This window comes from Lepus europaeus, chromosome 6 (genome assembly GCF_033115175.1).
Source record: "Lepus europaeus isolate LE1 chromosome 6, mLepTim1.pri, whole genome shotgun sequence".
NCBI lineage: Eukaryota > Metazoa > Chordata > Mammalia > Lagomorpha > Leporidae > Lepus > Lepus europaeus.
Genome location: NC_084832.1, coordinates 110738686 through 110763314, shown reverse-complemented (window position 1 = coordinate 110763314; position 24629 = coordinate 110738686). Strand labels below are relative to the sequence as shown.

General features: G+C 38.6%; 1 protein-coding gene across 2 annotated transcripts in view; it reads right to left on the bottom strand.

Annotated features, from left to right (window-relative positions):
• The window catches only part of PIK3C2G (phosphatidylinositol-4-phosphate 3-kinase catalytic subunit type 2 gamma), a 445304-nt gene that overhangs the window by 216995 nt on the left and 203680 nt on the right, over positions 1 to 24629 (bottom strand). For both annotated transcript variants that reach the window (XM_062194891.1, XM_062194892.1), the window contains exons 18-19: positions 23394 to 23487; positions 19046 to 19140 (exon numbers count right to left, since the gene is read on the bottom strand). In XM_062194891.1, coding sequence (XP_062050875.1) covers positions 19046 to 19140; positions 23394 to 23487 — 189 coding nt within the window. The remainder of the gene's footprint in view (positions 1 to 19045; positions 19141 to 23393; positions 23488 to 24629) is intronic.

The window sequence follows — 24629 nt, the reverse complement described above, 5'->3', positions numbered from 1 at the left end:
TTATGTATACTTGATAAAATACTGTATAAGGGTGAAATGATCATTTTCTATTAAATTATTATTTCTAACCATTGTCTATATTCCCACTAAATAGGGTCTTTTTTGTTTTTGTCAAACTTCATATTCAGTGAAATATTAAGCCTTTTTACTGCAATGTAAATTTACAATCTGTTATCCTAAAAACTGAAAAAAAGAAAGGCAGAAGGAATGAAGGTAGGAGGGAGGAAAGCAGGGAGGGAGGAAGGGAATATCACTATGTTCTTAGATTTGTATCTACAAATTATACTGAATCTGCTAAAAATTAATTAAAATTTTCCATGTCATTAAACCAGTGATTTGAGGATTTTATTGATTTGCAAGCCAAATAATCTTCAAGTGTAGGGAAGTGATGAAGTAAACAAATGTGTACAATCTTGTTAGGAACTGTACTGTGAGTTTGTATACAGGCTGAGTTCTGAGACATCTTTAAAGTGGATGAAATCTTGAGTTGAGTCCTAAAAGGCTCTATATAGAAAAAGGAACAGCTGCATTTCAAATAGTTGAGAAATACCATGTGCAAAGCCATCAGGATATAAAAAGTTGTCAGGGCATAAAAGACCTCTACAAATTTGAGCACATACGTAAGAACATAAAAAGACTGTGTTTGAATTTGGTCAGTCTTATGAGATGGGAGTAGGATTTAAGCAGATTTGAAAGTATGAAGTTCTATTACAAAGTCATTTTAAGAGAGATAGATTTTTATCTCAGTCTAATCATTCTCAAACATGTCATGGAAAAAGGGATTGGAATTAAGGAATTACCCTAGCCAGATGGGGTAATCCAGGAAATAGGACCTACCTTATGAGTTAGGAAACAAGTTGCATTAACCAAAGATTATTCATGAACAGTGTGGATGGGATGGCTATAGCTAAGCTTAGACATGAAGGAAAACAAGGAGTGAGCTCCTGCAATAGACCATGCAAGTTATATTGGACTAAGGTGCTAGCTGGGAAAATAGGAGACAAAGAATAAATTTGAATTTCTTTGTAAGAAACAATAGCTAGTGGACTTAAGGACTGATTGTATGAGGGAGATTATTGGGTAAGAATAATGCCTCCTAGATTATCTGGGTTGGGAATGATGGGTACAAGGATTGAAAGGGGGAGAAGACAGGTATATTTAATTTAGTTTTAGATCTCTTCAACTGAGATGCCAGTCATGTATATACCATAGCTACACAAATATCTTAATAATGAACCATCCTGAAAAAATAAAGTTATAATATGTACTCATGGGTAACTGTTGAAATTTTTCTTTTAAGGTTTATTTGAAAGTCAGAGTTATAGAGACAGAAAGGGAGGGAGACACAGAGATCTTCCATCTGCTGGTTCACTCTCCAAATGGCCTCAATGGCCAGAGATAGGGTGATTGGAAGTCAGAAGTCAGGAGCCAGGAGCCAGGAGCCCACGGAATTGAGCCCTTTTCCCTGGCCATTGGTAGGAAGATGGATCAGAAGTCGGGCAGCTGGGACTCACACTGGTGCCCATAAGGGATGCCAGCACCACAGGCAGCAATTCTACTTGCTGTGCCACAGCACTGGCCCCTCTCTTGGAAATCTTTATAAAACTTTTGGAAATAAAGCCAAAAATATCTTCGAGGTTATCTGTCAAAATGTGATTTTTAAAAGTGACATATGCTTTTAAAATGCATTTTTGTGTATTTGAAAGCAGAGAGACAGAGCTCTTCAATCTCTTGGTTCACTTCTCAAATGCCCACAATATCAAGGGTTGGGCCAGGAAACCCAGAACTCTTTCTGGGTCATCTGAGGGGATGACAAGGGCCAATGTATTGTTGCCTTCCATGGTGCATAGTAACAGAAAGCTGGAATCAGAAGCAGAACCTGAACTTAAAATTAGGCACTCCTAGCAGCATCTTAACCACTGTTCCAAGTACCAACTCCCAAAGTGATGATTCTTAATCAAGTGGTTTGGTAGTTGTCATTGTCTGTTTAAACTAATTTTAGTTTTTGAAATGAATGTCATGTCATATATGTAAAGGTGAGTACTGGTTTTTCCTTCATTTTCTTTTTCCTTACCATTTGATGCATCATTTATACTGCTTTACCTGTGTGGCAAAAACTGCTAAGGACTTATCAAGTCAAACTGTATTTTGCTTACACACACATACACTTGGATTTTTCTACATCGCAGGTATCTAGATCTTCTTTATACTGACTTCCAGTCAATAGAATATAGATAAAAGTGGCATCTACTAAAACCTTAAGCTCTCTTTGCTATCATCCTATGATTCTCTTCATTTCTTTCTTTACTTGGATCTAGGTTCAAGACATCTGGGTGAGAAATCCAAATCTGGGAATGCTATGTTTTGAGTACATCCTCTCCAAAAAAATACATGTTGTAAAGTGAATCTCCCACACAACAGTGCTGGGAAGTGGGGCTATGGGAAGGCTTTAGCTACTGAAAGCCCTGCTCTCAGGCATCATTAATGCCTTTATGAGACAGTCTTGTGTGGGAGGATGGCTTTTGTCTTTGACTCATTTGCCACGGAAGGGAAAGTGCTCCTGCCCTTTGACGGATATAGCATTCAAGACACCAACTCGCAAGTGGAGTCTGGAGCCTCACTAGATACTTCTGCCTTGACCTTGTACTTGCCAGCCTCTGTGACTGTGAGAAATACATTTCTGTGTTTATAAATTTCCCAGTCTGAGGTACTCTGTTATAACAGCACAGTTGGACCAAGACAGGAAAAGGATGGAGCCATAAGAAGAGAGAAGCCTGGGCAAGTGCTACCAACAAGCGGCGATGACTTTCAATCTGTCACCAACTCAGAACTTCACCCCTGCTCTTCAGGCTTCTGTATTCAGCTGCTCACTGAGCGCCTTTTGTAAGAAGGGAGCCAAAGACAGATTTTGCTTATGTTTAATTATTGCTGGGTTCTGAACAGAACTACAGGAATTTGTTATCAAATTAATTTAGCTTGATGAAATAGCTGACTTAATTGTATCAGCATATTGCTAATTGTGTAATTGAATGGTGTTTTTACGAAAACTGAGAAAGTCTTGGTTTTATGAAATATGTTATGAAAAATAAATACAAAATGATTCTACTAGGTAATTTACTTGGTAATTGATCTCTTATCACTAATGGTTTAGTGGTAAAATTTAGAACAAATTTACTATTTCACATGCAAGTGTGAAATCAGGCAATACAAAAGAAAAATGCCAGAAATCACCTTCAAGTATTCAATTTTGAAGCATTTTGTACGTACCTATTAACTGAGAGAGTTGACAGCACTTGTGGGTCATAGCAACAAATAATGGCACAGATTTTGAGCTATCAGATACTAGGATCCAAATTTAGAATATTATTTCCTTTTCAGTTCTGCTTTCAAGTTAAGGAAAGTCTACTTTTTCAGTACTTGAATGAATTTCTAATTGCTAATTGCTAATTTCTAATGACCTTATGAATTTGTCACATTTCAATTTTTTTGAAAATAGATTTTAAATTGGAATGTGACTTGCATTGGGTGTGAGATGTCATGAAAAATTGTTAATGTCAATTCTATTGTTAGCTGGATGATTATCATTGGATAAATCACTTAACTTGTTAGAATCCCTTTCTGGGCTTGCAGGTGATCCCTGAAGTCCCATTTGAGTTCCAAATCCTAGACTTGTATGAGTATCTGTTAGTTCAATCACTTTGGGAGCCAAATTCAGTAATTATTAGAAGAATTTCTAAACAAAATACCTTTTTGTTGACAATATTTTTTGGCTAAAGTAAAGATAGCCTGATTGAGAAACAATGAACAGAAAGCACGATGCTTTTCAAAGCCTTACCCCAAATCCCACTCATAAACTACAGCCAGTGTGGTGGGTAGGGGTGGCTAGCATTATTACAGCGAAACCAGATGTCTCTGAAAGGAAGCAGTGATGTAATTGTATGTGGTTACTGTCATGAAAAATGGCTGCAAAATGGATCAGGAAGTTCAGTTCCCAAAGGTCAGACTGGATCCAGGTTCTAAAGTTTCAGATCAGGATGCAGAAACAAAATACTAATTTTCGTAACTCTTCACTGTTAAAAACAAAATGCAAGTATCTGAAGAGAAAAGAATTTTGACAGGCAGAGTTAGACAGTGAGAGAGAGAGAGACAGAGAAAGGTCTTCCTTCCGTTGGCTCACTCACCAAGTGGCTGCTACGGCAGGCACGCTGTGCTGATCTGAAGCCGGGAGTCAGGTGCTTTCTCCTGTTCTCCCATGCGGGTGCAGGGCCCAAGGACCTGGGCCATCCTCCACTGCCCTCCTGGGCCACAGCAGAGAGCTGGACTCAAAGAGGAGCAACTGGGACAGAATCTGGTGCCCCAATCGGGACTAGAACCTGGGGTGCCAGCGCCACAGGCAGAGGATTAGCCTAGTGAGCCATGGCCAGCCAAGAAAAGAATTTAAACATGGGTTACATATAAGGTGGCTGTTACTGAATTTTGTATTGATGTGTGGTAAAATGTATATTTTCATATACATTTAAATAGCAGCAGTTAGATTTAAATGACATTAGAAGATTATGTTTTAAAAGGAAATACATAAATTTTCTATCACATAAAATAGAAATAAAGCAGTCAAAAACAATTGTTCCTGTATCTATGCCTTAACTATGAAACTGCTCATTGATTTTACAAATCACTCCATTAAGGAAACTTTCTTAAAAATATGGATCGGTTTTCCTAGAGGTAAGTTTGGGTGGAGAAGAGATGATACTTATTTTAAGCAATATTTTTATTGTAGGGGTCCTATGCGGTGTATTTCAGAGGACTTCAGAAGTTCTTGAAAAATGGAATTTAAATGATTATTTGGTGCAAAATACTTTTTGAGATACATGTAGTTTCTTTTAAATAGTATGGATATCATGCAAAAGATTTTTCCACTAATATAAACTCATACTTTTAATTCCATTTTTCATGAACTTCTCAAGTATCCATGCACCTCTCTGAGATCAGGGTGAAAGATGAATACAGCAGATCAATATTACATGACAGCAAGACATATCTTTCTGTTACAAAATAGTGAAGCAATATTTTATTATTTATTATATTGTAAAGGTAAAAAGGTGAATTAGGAGCCATCTAATGATTCTTGAAGGTAAAGGTTTGAGGCTTTTAAATCTTCTATTGATTCTGTACCATGTGTGCTCCACTACCCAGCAATCACTCCCTCAGCACAGCCTTCCACTCTGACTTCAGGGAGGGTTTCAGACATGAAACAATAAGCGAAAGCATTTTCTTCCTTTGTGTACTCATTTGTATGCCTTTATCGGTATTTAAAACTGACAGAATGGGAACACACAGCTAAGGTTCCTTATTTGCTTGATGTCCAGCCTTGTCTCTCCACTTGTATTTGCAACAGATCGTGAGCAAACTGTAACATGAACAGAATTTGCTGTGAACTCACTCTTCTTTGCCCTTGCTACATAGCCAGCTGGTTGTTTCCTTGTTCTGGAAGCTACAATGTTAACCTGTGAGTTTCTTTAAAACAAGGGTCTGCCTTTGTTTTACCCTTGGATAGTCAACATAAATGAGCAAATAGTAAACTAACTCATCGTTAAGTATTACATTCTGAATACAAGGAATCTTATGGAAAGTACATGTTATAGAAAACAATGCATTGATTCCAAAGTGATTTTGCACTAAAATTAACATCTTTTATTTTTCCATGAACTTTTTGAAATAACCTCATATATGTTTTCTCATACTAGAAAAGAATTGCAGGGAAGGAGAAATACTAAACCTCAATGAGTGGCTCACAAATGATAGAACTTCTGGCATCAGGAGAAGGTATGAGAGGCATGTGTGTGACTTCAAATCACATCATGCAAAGTTTCCACATGATATAGTTTTGTTTAAAATCCCTGACTTGAGAACATGTCATGAAATTCTAAATTAGAAAAACTTTAGGTGTGGGGGGCAGGCATTATTGCACAGCAGGTGAAGCTGCCATTTGGGTTGTCCACATCCCATATCAGAATTCTTGTTTAAATCTTGGCAACTCTCCTTTTGTCTACCTGCCTGCCAGTGTGCCTGGGAGGCAACAGATGATAACCCAAGTCTTTGGGTTTCTACCACCCATGTTGGAAGACCAGGATGGAATTGCTGGCCAAATCTCGGCTGTTGTTACGGGCATTTGGGGAGTGAACCGAACCAGCAGATGGAAGGCCTCTCCCCTTCATCTTGGTCTCTCTCTCTCTCTTTGCCTTCCAAATAAATAAAACTTAAAAGGAGAAAACGTTTAGGACAAATTGTTTGAAAGATGAATGGGCCAATTTTTGCAACATTTTAATGTGCAAGTTGTGTATCAAAGCTATATTTGAGGCAGTTGGTCCTTTAAATACCATAAATCATTTTGAAAACAACTTGTACTATAGACACCAGTGGTTAATGTACTACATGGTTCTCCCAAAGGTCCAGATGACACTGCTTCATCAACCTGCTCATAGGCCCTAGTTCTTGACTCAGGTTAGAGTCTGACTTCTAATCACGTTCTCCACCTCTCCAGTTCTGACATCCCTAGTGACATCCCTAGTGACATGACATTGACTGGGTCAATTTCCTAACATTGCTCCTAACTCTGCTATCTCCTTGACACATCGAGCAACTCTCTTCTGCCCCCTTCTGTCACAAGTGTGCATGTGCTCTACTATGTCCAAGCAATTCAAGTTCATTCCTTCACTCAATATTAATTTACTGAATGTCTATAAAGTGCCAAAAACTACCTTAGGTTCTCTTGTTCATGAATAAATAAAAAAAAAATCCTGTAAGGATAAGCTGATTAATGGGAACTTCATATCAGGTGGTCCCCACACTTTGAAGGGAACACTGTCAGATTTTGTAGTATGTTACTTAAATAACACTTTTACAAAGGAGCCATGTTATAAGAGTTCCCTATCATACGGATTTTGATTAAAATTGCTCTCTTGCAGATTACTCTATCATACTTAGTAAGAGGAGGGTGAAAGATTGTGATGTTGTTGTTAAGCCTACAACATGTCCCATTACATACCGATGCTTCAATTCTTAAAGCATATATTTAGATTTGTTATTTCCATTAAGAAATGCTTTTCTTAGGGCATGTTCCTGGAACAGAGTACGAGACAAATTCAGTACATGCGATTTACCAGGTTATCTTCAAAAAGTTCATTGAAAATGCATATTGCCTTGTAAATCCAGCTGCCCAGGAATCCTCATACTGATGAGATACTCATCTGGGAAAATCCCAGATAAGGGTAAAGGAAAAATTACATGGAAAGGGTAGGAGTTAGCAAGGGCAATGTCTCCTGTCAAATCTGGCTTTAATCTGATCTATTGGGAGTCCATGAAATGTAAATTGTATCTTAGAGTTCACATCTCCCAGGCCAAATGGCTATGTTAGCAGAGGGCAATTCCCCAGAGAAAAAGTAGTTATCAATGAGCACTCCACATGGAAGCTAGAGTATCTGAGTAGGGCACCAGCAGTGCCTTTCACAGTGCCTCCAGTCAACCAGTAATTCATGTTCTACAAGGATGATGAGATTTCTAGTATGTGAAAATACTGATGACCTCAAAGACATTTCTGGCTTCATGGGCTTAAAAATATGCTTTGGTGTATGTACTGTTGTTGACACTATGGTGGAATTAGTATGCTGAAGACCACGTCATGATTCCTGTCATTAGGGATAAATTTGGAGGGTTTGGAGGGGGAGTGGATAGGATGGCCAGTAGAGGTGTTGTAATTGTGGGGGATGGAATCTGGTAAAGCCACGTACAGTACTCTGTGGAACACAATGTGGAAACAGTACTCAATCACAGATGGAGGCTAAAAATAAGGTCAGGGAAAGATTCCTGATTTGACATTCCAGCCAATTTAATCAGAACCCTTCATAAAGTCCTTTCTGTATTCTATTAGTTTCATGTGACTGTCATAACAAATTACTACAAACTTGTGGCTTAAATAACAAATATTTATTCTGGAGGCCAGAGCTTGGAAATTAAGGTGTCAGGGAGGCTACACTCCATCCCAAGAAACAAGAGAAGAATTTCCCTGCCTCTTCCAGCTTTTGGTGGCTCCAGATTTTCCTTGGCTTGGAGTTGCATCCTTCCAATCAATCATTGTCCCCATCTTCCCAGGGTCTCCTCTGCATGTATGTCTTCTCCTTTGTCCCAGTGAGATTCTTTGTAAGTGCCTTTAGGCCCATCTTAATAATCAGCAGTGATCAAATTTCATGATCTTTTTTAAAATTCCATCTTCAAATAACTTTTTTACAAATAAGACCATAATACTTAGGTTTCTGGGGTTAAGCTGCAGACATCTTTTTTAAAAATAATTTTTATTATTGTCTTTACTTTCCTTCTTATTTGAAAGGCAGGGGTGGGACGGTGTGGGAGAGATGGAAAGAGATTTTCTTTGTGCTGATTCATTCCTCAAATGTCTGTCACAGCCGGGGTTGCAAAGCCAAACTTAAGAGCCTGGAACTCAACCTGTCAGGTGGTGGCAGGGACTCTAGTACTTGAGTCATTATCTAATATCTCCCAGAGTATGCATAATCAAGAAGTTACATTTGAAGTGGAGTAGCTGAGTCTCGAACTAGGCACTGTGATATGGGATGCTGGTGTCCCAAGCAGGAACTTAAGTGCTGTGCCATCCACCCATCCTGTAGACATATCTTTTTGGGGGGACCATCTTTCAGTGCAATACTTTACTAGCAGTTAAACTGCTCTCCGTTTTCTGAAACGGAAAGGGTTTGAAGTTTAAGATTCTATCACATTTGTTATCATGTCATGGGTGGGGGAACTCTAGAACATGAATCCAAAATGCTGTGTTTCCCAATTTGTAGCTGTGAAGGTACAAAATGGGAAGTAAAGCATTTAAAACTTCTTGACATGTTTTCAAGACCAAGGGCTGAAGTTATGGCTTATAGGGTAAAGCCACCACCCTATATGGGCAGCTTTTCATGTCACAGCTACTCCACTTCCAACCCAGCACCCTGCTGATAGCCTGGGAAAAATCGTGGAAGACTGTCCAAGTGTTTGGACCCCTTCCATCTACTTGAGAGACCCAAATGAAAATTTTAGTGGGGCCAGTGCTGTGACATAGCAGGTTAAGCCTCTGCCTATAGCACTTGCACCTCATATGAGCACCAGTTCACGTCCCAGCTGATCCTCTTCCAATCCAGCTCTCTTCTTATGGCCTGAGAAAGCAGTGGAAGATGGCCCAAGTCCTTGGTCCCCTGCACTCACAGGGAAGACTCAGAAGGAGCTCCTGGCTTCAGATTGGCCCCATTGGGCTATTGCAGCCATTTGGAGAGTGAATCAGCGGATGGAAGATCTCTGTGTCTCTTCCCCTCTGTAACTCTGCTTCTTAAACAAACAAACAAGCAAACCAATAAATACTCTTAATAAAAAGAAAATAAAATCTTGGTTCTTGGTTTGGTTTGACTCAGCCCTGGCCATTGTAGCCATCTGGGGAGTGAACCAGAAAATGGAAGATCTCCTTCTGTCTGTCTCTCTGTAACTCTGATCTTCCAATAAAAGTAATTATTTAAAGACATCTTAAGTATAAATCCTCTTGACAAACACGGGCTATTCTTCCTACATGGATCCAATGCAGAAGACTCATGGTCACCCCACATTAATTTCCCTTCTCAGGGAAACCTCGGAAAGGTTACTCACAGCAAAGCCAAGCAGTCTAGGGGGTTTTCATTCGTACCTATTTATTCACAGTTTCATACCTGGGCAGGCAACTGCTGCCCTAAGACAGTGGTAGGTGGAAGTGTTGAAGTAGAGGGTTGTTGAGGATGTGTAGAGTCACAGACTTGGTTAACAATTGGCCATCTTAGTTCATATGAGGGATGTTTTCAAGAAGTCTACAAGGTATAGAGTTCAGGGTTGAAGGCACTGAACATGAGGAAGCAGTATCTCCGCCAAGTCAAAAAGAAAAATAAACAGAAACAATGGTTGATAATTTCAACCCCTTTTTTGATATTGCTGTGCATTTATTTTCATTAAGAAATAATATTAGCGGGTGAGCGGCAAGATGGCGGAATAGGAAGGAAGCACATTGATAGTTCGTCAAGACACACGTTAATATAAGTGGAGATACTGCAGGGTCAAGGAAGAGTAGGGGAAGAAACAGCAGAGGAAACTCTTCCGGAACTAGTGATTCACAGTGGACCTGCGTGGAGAGCGTGGGAGCCCAAGTTCGGGACAGCAGCGGCAGACTCAACGCACCAGCGCTGGAACGCGAGGTGAGCCGAACCTCCATAGCCCGAGACACCAGCGGGCAAGCGGAAAGAGGAGGCTAGAGGGAACAAGGCTTGAAACTCCGTGGGGAAAAATTCACCAGGCTAACTAGAAGAGAGAGAGGAAAAAAAAAAGTGACCGATACGGACACGAGTCTCTCTCTCTCCGCTCACCTCTCAAAGGCGAGCAAGACAAAGAGCAGGCGCCATTTTGGACATACGTCATAAGCAGGGCGACCTCAGGTCTGCACCGGCCCTGAGCCTAGCAGAAAAACCTGACTCTGGGGGGAGGGGTGAAATAACTGGAGATTAGCATCTAACTTGGCAACCCAGTGGGAGACTGCAGGAGAATTGGAGCCCACACTGAGGGCAGCAGAGATTCCCTGTGTGGTCCTTGGGAAAGAGCTTCCGATCTCTGGCTCCTGTGGGTATATCATTTGCCTGCTAATTACTACCTCCAATTACGTTCAGCTGTGCGGAATTACTTCCCTTTTGAATCAAAAAAAGAAAGAGAGATTTACCACACCTAACCTGGGAGTGTCATCTTTGACACACCCTCAGCCCTGAGGAACCAAACACAGCTCTCAGTCCACACTCATCTCAAGCCTCTAAGGCTCCACCGAAAGCAGACAGTCCACTTAATATAGAGCCATAGTGTAACAAGAAAAAACACCACAGTGAAGAAACCAAATATCTCCAACATGCCAAACAACAAACGCAAAAACCAAGCTAACAAGAACAAGGAAGACACTATGACGCCCCCAAATGAAAAAGACACCCCAATTCAAGATTATGAAGATGATGAGATCGAAGAAATGCAAGAAGCGGATCTCAAAAAATTGCTAAGAACATTAAGAACTTCTCAAAAACAAATTCTTGAACTACAGAAATCCTTCATGGACAAGTTAGAAAATCTCTCTCGTGAAAATGAAATATTAAGGAGGAATCAAAATGAAATGAAACAACTAGTGGAACAAGAAACTCTGATAGTGACGAGAAATCATAATGAAATGAAGAATTCAATAGATCAAATAACAAACACATTAGAGAGCCTTAAAAACAGAATGGGCGAAGCAGAAGAGAGAATATCGGACTTAGAAGACAGAGAACAGGAAAGGAAACAGGCAAACCAAAGAAAAGAAGAAGAAATCAGAAATCTAAAAAATATTGTCGGGAATCTACAGGATACTATTAAAAAACCCAACATTCGAGTTCTAGGAGTTCCTGAAGGCATGGAGAGGGAGAAAGGATTAGAAGGCATTTTCAGTGAGATACTAGCAGAAAATTTCCCAGGTTTGGAGAAGGACAGAGGCATCTTAGTACAGGAAGCTTATAGAACCCCTAATAAACATGACCAAAAGAGATCCTCACCACGACATGTTGTAATCAAACTCACCACAGTGAAACACAAAGAAAAGATCCTAAAAGATGCAAGAGAGAAACGTCAGATTACTCTTAGAGGATCTCCAATTAGACTCACAGCAGACTTCTCATCAGAAACCCTACAAGCTAGAAGGGAATGGCGAGACATAGCCCAGGTACTAAGAGAGAACAACTGCCAGCCCAGAATACTATATCCTGCAAAGCTCTCATTTGTGAATGAAGGTGAAATTAAGACTTTTCATAGCAAACAGAAACTGAAAGAATTTGTTGCCACTCATCCTGCCCTGCAAAAGATGCTTAAAGATGTGTTACACACAGAAACACAGAAACATGGTCACCAATATGAAAGAAGGTAAAGGAAGGAAACCTCACAGCAAAAGATCACAGGAAGCTCAATTTCTCTTTGACATAGAATTAAACTCTGATGCTCTGTTAAAGCAATGTGTTAAAGTAATCTATTGTGTTCTCTTGATGTCTGTTAAATTCTAATTGTTCAAAAACAGCTGAATTTTTATTAAGATCTATGGGTTATGTAAATATGTGCTTATTTTCAAAGATTTGAATAATCACCTTGTAACAAGATCAAATTTGGTCTATGAGTTTATAATTTTAAACATGGCGACTTAAAGACTTTTGTCATCCACAGTTATATATGATTTGCTGCTCATAAAACTAAAGCGTTGTTGGTTCTGTGTGTAGCTGTCCTCCTATGGGTTCCTATGGACTTTTTCCAGCCACTTCCATTGTATTCAGTACTTTGGGATGGCTCTGTAAACAGATGAAGCCAATAATGTATTAACAGTACCAACTGAGAGAAAGTATGGTTAACTGAGGTTACTAAAAAAGCAATTCAAATCAATTGGCAATCTACAAAAAGAGTTAAAGATTTTAAAAGCTATTATTAAAAACGCTATATTGGTCTATTATGCTATGTTAAATGTGTGTACATATTGTATGTCCACATGGGGAAATTTTATTAAGAGTCTTATTTTAAATGGCTTATGGATAAGATTGTCCATAAATTTAAGCTGCTAAAATCAATCAAAGATACATTTTAATTTGAATGACCTGAATCTATGTATCATATGTTTTAAACTTGTAGGTAGAAAGAAACTAAAAACATTTTATATGGTTGTGCTTAAGTTTGCTGGTTAAACAAACTACACCATGTTAGATATTTAAGAGGTGTTTTCAAATACATGATTCTTAAAATTTATAGAAGGCATTGGACCTTCTGGTAAATGTTTTCTTAAGTTGTTATCTAATGGTTGAAACTGTTTGCTAAGTATTCATGTGATATTGCTATTGTCAGCAAGCGATCTAGGACTTGCTCCCTCATTTCTCTATTCTAAGCCCAACTTGTTCTTTCATTTCTCTATTCTCTTCAAGATAGGAAACTAAATCTATTATGAAGGAATCTGTAGGACGCACAATTTAATCTTTAGACCTTATAAAAGAGATGGCTAACATTTTTCTGTAATAGCATAGCCAAAATAAGAACTTAAATAATAATCTCATAGCTAGATTCACTTCGCCATCAGCAAAGTATACAGTAAGTAGAAAAAAAAAAACCTCCCTTTCAGACCAAAGGGAAAGAAAGTTTTAAAGTGAGAATATAATTTTCCTCATGGGCATTGTCTACCTTAGAAAAACTACTACAGAACATGCCTGTGACTATAGACTTGTAGTTCAGGCCACCGAAGATTAGAGATGGGACACGGGCACTCCCTTGACTTGCATCCTCTGGTCTGCTTTAACACAAACCAGGAGGAAAAGAAAGCTAGGCATCAGAAGCAATGGGTGGCAGGCCTATTAATGGCTGATCTGTACAGTGATCTGCCCTCAAGGAGACCCAACAGGCCAGTCCACTGCAGTGGCTTTCAATGTGGTAAGTCTGGGCTTCAGCAGAAGTCAGCTTGTGAAGAGCCCTGGCAGCTCTGCCAAGAGTTGGATCACTGGAAAAGGACCTGCCCTGGAGTCGAAGGATGCCCAGGTCAGAGCCACAGATCTTATTGGCTCTAAGCTGAAAAGCCCTTCACTCAGCCCAACTTCCAAAGGGACCACTGCAGCTGAGGGTGTGGTCAAGTAGGGTCAGCAACATTGCAGGCAGAACTGTAAATTTCTTGTTAGAGTTGCCACCTGCCTTTACCTGGCCAGCTCTCCTCCCAGGCCAGCCAAGTAATGAAAGTCAACAGAGTGCCTTCCCCTAGGAGGTTCACACCTCCCTTAAGATATACCCCATGTGAAGAGATAGATAGGTCTGGGCCTCTTAACTTACAAGGCCTAAAGCCCACCAGATTATTATCAAGCCCCTTTTATCAGGTTCTATTTGCCTCTCAATCAGAAAACTTAATTGTAGCTTAGACAGCACCTTTCTTAGCTCCTCTAAGAATGACTCTGTCCTTTGTTCTAGACCCTGTCTAGCGTACTTGGGCCTCATTCCTTTGTAATCATAACCTCTACTCTACCACCAATGGCTCTACTCCCAACATGTGTGTACTGATGGTCCTCTTCCCCACTTAATGCTGTATAATTGTTCAAACCTGGTTAATGCCACTCTTAGGATCATTGGTTACTATTCTCACTCTGTCTTTTATGACCTTGTCTAAATATGATCAGAGTCGGCAAACTCGGAAGGCTTCCATAGCCTTGGCAACTCATGACGACAGCCTAGGGTGGTTACTGGTGCCATAAACTAGAGTGTCAATTTGTTGGGTCAACAACAGGAGCCACTGTGCACTTGCTCCTCATGTGGGATCTCTGTCCTTAATGTGCTGTACATTTTGATTTGATGCTATAACTAGTACTCAAACAGTATGTTTCACTTTGTGTGTCTATGTGGGTGCAAACTGTTGAAACCTTTATACTAAATTGATCTTCTGTATATAAAGAGAATTGAAAATGAATCTTGATGCAAATGGAAGGGGAGAGGGAGCGGGAGAGGGGAGGGTTGCGGGTGGGAGGGAAGTTATGGGAGGGGAAAGCCACTGTAATCCATAAGCTGTACACTGGAAATTTATATTCATTAAATAAAAGTTTAAAAACAAAACAAAAAAAAAAAAAAAAAAAAAAGAAATAATATTAGCATTCTTTTGAGTGGATCATAAAGAGATTTAGTTGTATATTTGATGTTTTAACTCAAGCATTCTGCAGAGATATTTTAGGTTCAAGATATGTTTGAAATATACATAATATTCTTGCACATTTAGTGCATGTTGTCTGATTCTTTTTATTTTTTACAAAGCGATATCTGTATTTGAAAACTTGTTTTTTCTTCTTATTCATATTCTTACAAAATAGACCATCAAAAACAAGCAGCCTATTTATAATTTGTATTCTTTTCCATTCCTTCTATTTTACTCATTCCTAGAAGCATTGAGAGGGGAAAATGAGCCCTAAGATTTGTCTTTTCATCAGGGTGAAAATTACACATAGGAAGGATTTCCTCCCAACCCCATATCTGGAAACAGTGACATAACTGTATCTGCTGTGAACTTGTAAAAATGACATTGATTTATAATTCTATTTGCATTTACTCTTGCCTTTCAAATGACTCCAATTTTTACATCACCTTAGCAGATGAAGAATTTGCCAAATTGGCACAAGTGTTGTAATCATTCATTAATTAGGATACATCCTTAATATCGCATTCTATTTTTAATTGGAAGAGATTCAAAAGCTCATGGAAAATGCACATTATGGGAAAACTATGCAAGGATTTCAAAGTTTCATTGTACCAAAATAAACACAATTCAGTTTTTTATGAACTTTATGAAGTACCCTCATGTATTTTAAAAGAAATTATCTTTTTATATTGTATATGATTTTATATTTTGATATAAATATTAAAAGAAGATTGTGGGCCGGCGCCGTGGCTCAACAAGCTAATCCACCGCCTTGCGGCGCCGGCACACCGGGTTCTAGTCCCGGTCGGGGCACCGGATTCTGTCCCGGTTGCCCCTCTTCCAGGCCAGCTCTCTGCTGTGGCCCGGGAGTGCAGTGGAGGATGGCCCAAGTGCTTGGCCCCTGCACCCCATGGAAGACCAGGAGAAGCACCTGGCTCCTGCCATCGGATCAGCACGGTGCGCCGGCCGCAGTGGCCATTGGAGGGTGAACCAACGGCAAAGGAAGACCTTTCTCTCTGTCTCTCTCTCTCACTATCCACTCTGCCTGTCAAAAAATAAAAAATAAAAATAAAAAAAAAAGAAGATTGTTATCTGGTCATGTTGCTTTTCAACAGACTTTCATTTTAATAAAGCATATTCAGGTTTAGTTTTCATGGAAGTAAACACCAAATTCCAGCTTCAGTGTGACAAGAGTTTCACGAGTACATCCACTTCTTTCCCCCAGTGCCATCAGAGCTGACTGAGGAAGGGAAGAGAGTGAGACTTCAGTCAGAGCTCTGAGACGCTCAGAGACAGGCCCAGTAGTAGCTGCTGTAGCCCAGGCCTTATTACAGTTATACAGTAGAGGAAATATTCTGCTTCTTAAATTAGGCTTTCAAAATGAAAATGAGCAGCAATTCAAACACTAGTCCCAGACAAGTTCCTGTGCCTTTTTTTTTAAGGACATGAGTCATTTTTATGGGAAAAGCTGTATCATGATGAATAATGTTTCTTGAAGCAGGGTAACACGGTACTCCAAAATGGTATTGACTTGTTGCTTTTCCATTAATAAAGATCTTAACTAGCAACTGAAGCAAGCAAATGATGCCTGTCATACACGTCATACATTTGTGAGAACAAAAGATAAATCCCATTTCACACTTAGGTCACTGATACTTCTAATTATTAAAATGTTGTGCTATGAGAATGAATTTAAAAGATAGGTCACAAAAAGAAAAGTAGGATAAAGAACATACAAAGATCAGGTTTCATGAGATTGAGTAATTAATGTTTGAGGAGAGAGAGATGTTTTTACAACGTATACATTAATCAATACATCACTGGGTACTCCATATATCTGTACAGTTTTTATGCATTGATTAATATAATAAAAGGTACAGGTGATAATGTAAAAAATACAGTATCTCTTAAATAAGTGTTATTTCTCTATTAGTATTCCAACATTATGCTTTTGGAAAAGTTGGATGCTCTATGAATTTTCAATAGAAAGAATATATGTTCGCATTCAGGTTCTGTTGTTTATAACTAATATTGCACTGAAAGCACTTTGTAAAAATTTTTATAAGATTGATATTTTATTTATTTGAAAGGAGAGTGTGAGTGAGAGTGAGAGAAAGGGAGAGGGAGAGAGAAAGAGAAAGAAAAAGAGAGAGAGAGAGAAAGTTCTTTTACTTGCTGTTCACTCCCCAAATGGCTGCAATGTTTAGGGCTGGGTAAGGCCTAAGCCAGGAGCTAGGAGATTCTTCCAGGTCTCCCACGTGGGTGGCAGGGGACCAAGTATTCAGGCCATCTTCCACTGCTCTCCCAGATGCATTAGCAGGGAGCTGGACTGGAAGTTCAGCAGCTGGGCCTCAAACCAGTACTGATATGGGATGCCAGCATTGAAGGCTGCGGCTCCTACATGCTATGTCAAATGCTAGCTGAGAATGTGTTTATAAGGCACAGGTTCTTCCATATATATTCATTAAGGCAAATTTTCATAGTCCTGTAATTAATTTTTATATGAAAGCCTTCAACATGCAAATATGATCATACGTAGCATTGTGATGTATAGATTTAGGAAAGGCCTCATCAAATTTAAAGATCTCATTGGTTAGAAGACTATTAATGGTAGCAATAGTCATTTTAAAGAGAAGACTTCTGAGACTGTTACTGTGGCATAGTAGGCTAAGCCTCCTCTTGCAGCACTGGCATCCAATTTAGGCCCCAGTTTGTGTCCTGGTGGCTCCTCTTCCAATCTAGCTCTCTTCTTATTTATGGTCTGGGAAGGCAGCAAAAGATAGCCTGAGTGCTTGGGCCCATGTACCCACGTGGGAGACCCAGAAGAAGCTTCTGGCCCCTAGCTTTGGCTTGGCTCAGCTCCAGCCATTGAAGCCATTAGGGGAGGAACCAGATGATGGAAGACCTTTATCCTTGTCTCTCCCTCTCTGTATGTAACTCTACCTCTCAAAAATATAAATAAGAAATCTTTTTTTTTAAAAAAACGAGATGTTACAAACAGTGTGCCCACATCAACAAATTAGAAAAGCATCAAAGAGATGAGCTATCAATGCATCTCAGGGACCTAGCAAAATAACAGTAAACTACACCCAAAATTAGTAGAAAACAAATAATTAAAATTAGAGAAGAGATAAACCAAATTTAATCAAACAAAAAACCATAAAATATCAATGAAATGAAGAGCTTTTTTTAAAAAAAATTAAACAAACAAAACTGATACACCACTCAACTAACCAGAAAATATTTCAATAAAACCAGATATGAAGCAGATGTTACAATGGATACCACAGGAAAAAAAAAGAATCATCAGTGATTACTACAGATATCTATAAGCCAACAAGTTGGAAAATCCAGAAGAAATGTACAGATTCCTAGATCTCCAAAATTGAGCCATGAAGACAGAAAACCTAAATACACCAATAACCAAGACAGAAATTGAATCAGTAACAACGATTCAGAAAAGTTCAGGCTTCACTGCTAAATTCTACCAGACATTTAAAGGGGAACTAATTCCACTCTTCTCAAGCTATTAAAAAAACTGAAATGGGGGAAATTCTCCCAAACTTCTTCTATGATGTCAGAATCATCTTAATTCTAAAACCAGAAAAAGACACAAGAAAGAGAACTACCGACCAACAACCCTGATGAACATATATGCAGAAATTCTCAACAAAATACTAGCTAACTGAATCCAACAACACATCAGAAACATCATTCACCCAGACCAAGTGGGGTTTATCACTGGTATGCAGGGATGGTTCAACATACAGAAATCAATAAATATAATACATCATATCAACAAATTAAAAAAACAAAAAATATGACTATTTCAATAGGTGCAGAGAGCAGTTGGTAATATACAACATATTTTCATGGTAAAAAATTTTAAGCAAACTGGATGTAGAAGGAACATTCCTCAACACAATATATGACAAACCCACTGCTAGCTCATATAAATGGTAAATACATGAAATTTGTGGAGCACATATAGGAGGGAGAGTACAGTGGGAAGTATCACTTTGCTCCTAAATATTTAGATAAAATATATGAAATTTGTTCACCTTATATAAATTTTAAAATTGAAAAAAATTTGAAAATGATGGCAGTTAAATTATACTCATGAATAAAAATAAACTGAACAAAGACTTAACCTTGGCTGAATTTCTAGTTGAGGTATATATAAACTTTAAGGCCAATGAATCCTCTCCTTCCTCTCAAGATGTGCCACGGAGAAGTTGGCAAAAACACAACATCCTAACAAGTGTTAGTTCAACTTACCAGTAAAGACGATGGGCAACCTGGATGCTCTGCAGCGACCGGTGCAGTAGAAGCTGAACCAATGGACTTTCAAGGTCCCATTCAAACTTGACAGCCTACAGTAAGAAACATTTCCTTTATTGTGTTTTCTCAGTACCAAAATTACAGCAGAATACAGAGGCACTTAAGAGGCTTGAGAAACAACCAGGAAAAGCAGCATGCACATTTTAAGAACAGGTTGATAATGTATTAATGCTTATCATCTAATGCATAACTAACAACATCTATCTCACACACAATACACAATGACTATATGTAGTCTTTTTTTTTTCCTTATTTATGCTTTCAGATTACATGATAAGAAATAAGAGCAGGGCAGACCAGGCACTGTAGAGCAGTGGGGTTCGCCATTACTAGAGATGCCTGTGTCCTGTACAGGAGTGCCTGGAAGACTTGGCACCTCTGCTTCTGATCTAGCTTCCTGGTAATGCAAACTAGGAGACAGCAGCTTGAGCTCCTGCCACCCTTACTGAAGATTCAGATGGAGCTCAGGCTCTTGGCTGTTCCAGGCACTTAGAGAGTGAACTAGCAGCCAGAGATCAATCTCTGTCTGTCTGTCTCTCCATGTGGATCATTCAAATATATGAAAATAAATGAATAAAAATTATTAAAAAAGAACAGGTGGTATGTAGGATTCAACCAGTCCCTGGGCGGGGGAATCCTGGAGCAACAAATAATGTTATGAACAATGCCCTCAGAGCATAAAAGTAGTATTATTAAGTAATAGATACTTCTGCATTTGAAGATGAAACTAATGGTTATTAAAGCTGGTCCATCAGTATCAGCCTGCAGATCTTGAAGCTTGGCCTACATTTTGAAAGCTGACTGGTACCACCATAACCAATTTCCAAAATTTCTCATTTCCACTGTGAGTATCTCCCTAAGGGTTTCTGGGATATCCCATCTTGTAGACAACACAGACAGAAAGGGGTAGCCTCTGAACTTAATTAAACCTTCACCTGCCGTATTCAGGGATTTCACGGTCAGCAGCTGTGCCTGGGCTCCATCAGTGTCCAGGAAATGAAATATGTGAACATGATGATTAAAAATAAAGGTTCTGTTCATGAAAGCACTCATTCCTGTTTGAGAGGCAAAGTTTCTGTCTTTAGCTGTTCAGGTAAGACATCTGAGACCATCGCTCTATCTTTTCCTTCCTCTGACATACGACTCATCACCCCTCATCATTTAATCCAGGTTTTATACAATCATGCAGACAGCAGAAAGAAGTGGGAGCTATACCCACTAACATCCACCTCAACAAACACCTCATTATGTGAGGCCTCTGCAAGCACAGAGGAGTTCATAAACCCCTGAGGTGTGAGAATGCCAAAGATGACTGTAGCAAACCTGTTTCATGTCCTGCTGCTGTCTGAATGTACAAAGACCATCCTGTATATTGTCTTAACTTGCAGCCATGAGCATCTTTCACTTACAGCCTAATTCGAGCTTCCCAGGCCATGATTACTGTTTATGCCCTAACAGTGAACATATCCTGTGAGCATATGATTTTACGATTTCTGTTGGCTATTTCCTGTGATACTCAGCAACTATTGACTGCATTTGAATTGCCTCCCTTACTTCCAAACTCTTTGCTTTACTATGTCTACTGGTATCATCAGCCCCAAATTCTGCCTCACTATCCAGGATGTAGGTAAATTTTCTGGTGCATACAACACCGTTCTTGCAACTTACCTTAAGGTTTATAACTTGTGGTCCCAGTAACTTCTGGGTATTTTTCTTATATGACTTTAAGATATGAAGCATATATCCATATCTGCTATTTTCATTATGGTCTTAGATTCCATTCTTACTGTTCTAATATAACCTACATAATTCTGACATGGTAATAAAGAAAAAAAACCCATGATTCCAGAACATAATTGATGAGGTAGAAGTTGTTTATGTGTTGGAAAGTTATAAGGTCAGGGTGGAGGATGAAAATTCTAAGGGTAAATACATTGGCAGTTGTAAAATGCTTCCTGGTTTTTATTTATTTTCTAGTTACATAATGAGTACATGTTTCTTTCCATCTGAGAGCAGCTTTTATCTTTATTTTTAATTATGGCATAGTTGCAGCCTAAATTGTTTCCTTTTTATTTGCTATGTTGGATTCTGTGTACAACTTTTCTTATGAATTTGGATTTGCATGAATGTGGAGTTCAGTCATATTCCTGGTGCCAAGTGTATTGACTCTGATCCAACTGAGTTTAATTTATTAAGTTTAAATTAATTAAAAACTTACTCTTTTGAGTTGTGTTAGCTATAACTTCAGCCCATACCTATGAGCTGTGAGATGAATATTGATCTTGCAGGTTGGATTAATCTTTTTAAAGAGATTTTGTTTATTTATTTGAGACATAAACTTACAGATAGGAGAGACAAAGGTCTTTCACCTGCTGGTTCATTCCCAATGGCCAGAAGGGCCGGAGCTGATCTGAAGCCAGGAGCCAGGAGCCAGGAGCTTCCTCCAGGTCTCCCACGTGGATGCAGGGCCCAAGCACTTGGGCCATCGTCTACTGCTTTTCCAGGTCAAAGCAGACAGCTGGATTGGAAGAGGAACAGCTGGGACTAGAACCTATGTCCAAATAGAATGGCAATGCTGCAGGTGGAGGCCATAGCTCTGGCCGCAAGTTGAATTGATCTTTACTTTCATTATACTATCTTGGTAAGTGAAGGAACATTACTACCATAAGGATTGGTAGAAGTGACTCTATGGTTACATCTAAACCAGCTCAGTCTCTCTAGGAGGACTTCAGAGAAACACATGTTGTGTGTACAACATGGTACTGGAGTATATTCAGTTGTTTCCCTTATCATTCTTATAGTCTCCTGTGAATGTTCAAAAACCAAGACATCTGCTATTTAAAATGGCTTGTAACCTGTCAGATAAGAAAATGCCTGAGCTTTAAAAACAAAAGCAATATATGAAGACTGCTATTTTAGACCTCTTTAGCACTCAGCACATAGTTACATGACAAAAGATCCAGGCTGGATGTTGACTCATTCTCATGTTTACTTGTAGATGGTGTAATCTGTTTATCTGTCATCATGTAAGTCAGGTGATTAACCTGTATTCATAATTCTGGGTAACTTTATATTATTTTCAAAAACTACTCCAGTATTATGGTATTTGATGTTGTCACTAAAATGTACTAGCTGATATCACTGTCTAACTCTGTCAATAAAAAACGTACTAGTTGACAATAGAATTTGGGTATTACAAGTTACTTTCATAAGATTTATAATGGAATTTTTAAGGGGAAGTCAAGTAAGTTACAAATTATGAGGAGCTGCCTAGCAAATTATTATTTTCTATATATTTATCGTGTTAATGTTTTATAAAGATTTATTTATTTATTTTGAAAGAGAGAGAGTGAGTGAATCTTTCATCTACTGATTCATTCCCCAAATGGTAGCAATAGCCAGTGCTAGGCCAGTCTGAAACCAGGAGCTTCCTCCACGTCTTCCACAAGGGTGGCAGGGGCCCAAACTTTAGGGCCATCCTCCATTGCTTTTCCCAGGTCATTTGCAGAGAGCTGCATCTGAAGTGGAGTAGCTAGGACATGAGCTGGCACCCATAGGGATGTCATCATCATCATGGCATCACAGGCAGTGGCTTCACTGCTATGCTGTGACATGGGTACCAAAGTTTTTATTTTATATCTACAGTCAGATGAAAGAATTTTATCAGAGTATTTATATTTTCCATGTTCAAATTGATAATTAATAATTCCTTTTGGATTTTTATATGTCTTGGTTGTACCAATTTATTATTAATATACAGAGAACAAATTTCATATACTTCATAGATATTTCTTTTTTACTGTTTTTAAACATTTTTATTGAGAATAGACTTAATGTATTTAACAGATACAATTCTAAGATAACCATACTTCTCTTCCTAACATTTTGTCTAGAGAATATTTACAAAACTCTTATTAACATAGGAGCTATCCTCTGCTGTGGCTCGGGAAGGCAGTGGAGGATGGCCCAAGTGCGTGGACCCTGCACCTGCATGGGAGACCAGGAGGAAGCATCTGGCTCCTGGCTTTGGATTGGCGCAGTGCGCCGGCTGTAGTGGCCATTTGGGGGGTGAACCAATGGAAGGAAGATATTTCTTTCTTTCTTTCTCTCTCTCTGTCAAATAAATTTAAAAAATACAAATGCAATTAAAAAATATAGGAGCTATCATTCATATTTTTGTCCAGATTGCAATATTACTTTTATGTAGTTTGTTGATGATTCATTAGAAACTCTCAAGAAAATCATTAAATTCTTGAAATAACCCTGGCAATTCTGCCCTTCTTACCTGAACCAGCTGTGGGAGATATTCCAGTAGTTCATCATTCCAGAGGGTGTCTAATTGTTGAACTGCCACTTTGCGAATTTCTTGATCTGGAAAACTGATGCACAGAAAATATATCTATTAAGTTGTTAATGGCAAGGAATAATTCATGACACATTTCAGGGAGAACAGGGAATAAATTCCAGGGAATAAATTCCATTTCCAGTGCCTAAGATAAAGCAATAATCTTACAATGCATTAAAAGGGTCATTAGCACTAAATAATTGCTAGTTTTCTGTATTCTTGCTCTCATGGGGTCAGTAGCAGAACCTTATTTCTACTAGGCTTTAGAAACAAGAGTTTTAGATCTCCACCAGCTTTCTTACCTATAAAATGTGTATTATGGGATATCTAAAATCTTTTCTAAAGTAGTCTGACAATCTTTGCTTCTACTGAGCCATGCACTTGCTAAATAAATTATTAGCAGCTGGAGATCCAGTAGTTTATATGATTAAAAATAAGTTTTGATATTTTAATGAATATTGGCCAGGTCTTAATGGAAACTAGAAATTTAAAGTACTTATGATAAATAAATGCAATTGAATAAAGGTAAATCTTAATGTGAAGTTTCTGAGAGCAATTATGCCATATTCATTTTGGATAGCATATACCTATTATAAAACTTAGCAGCTATGGAGTGCTTAATAGGCGCTTGCTATCGAACTATATTTTAAATGATTTTTTTAGCTTTGGGAACCACATTCCAAATGGACTCCTCAGATTGCCCTCATCTTGTTTCATCAGAAAATTTTATTCAATTATCTTGAAGTTTCTGAGAAATGTCTGTAGATAACTCTGGTACCATACAGTGTTGATCCAATTTTGACAAACTGCTTTGACATGATTAGATACTATGAAAGCTTTGGTAAGAAAAATTAATTTTAAGTAATCATGTTTTCAGGAAAAGTTATGAGATATAATTTAAAACTTGAAGAACTGTGTATTGCAACTCATTTAAAAACAAAAACATGAACGAACAAACTACACCCCCCAATTTCTTTTGTCAGGAGCTAATAGAACACTTTTCAACCAATCAAGTGAATATAGAGTCAGGTGATCAGCTCGTGGTAGAGTGGGAATCAAAAAACAGTAGCCTTGAATATGCAGACTCTTTTCATCATATCAGCTTACTGAAGACCAAAATGAACACTGTAGAGCTACAGAGCTGGATGAAACATTTGATTCAACAACCCTCAACTG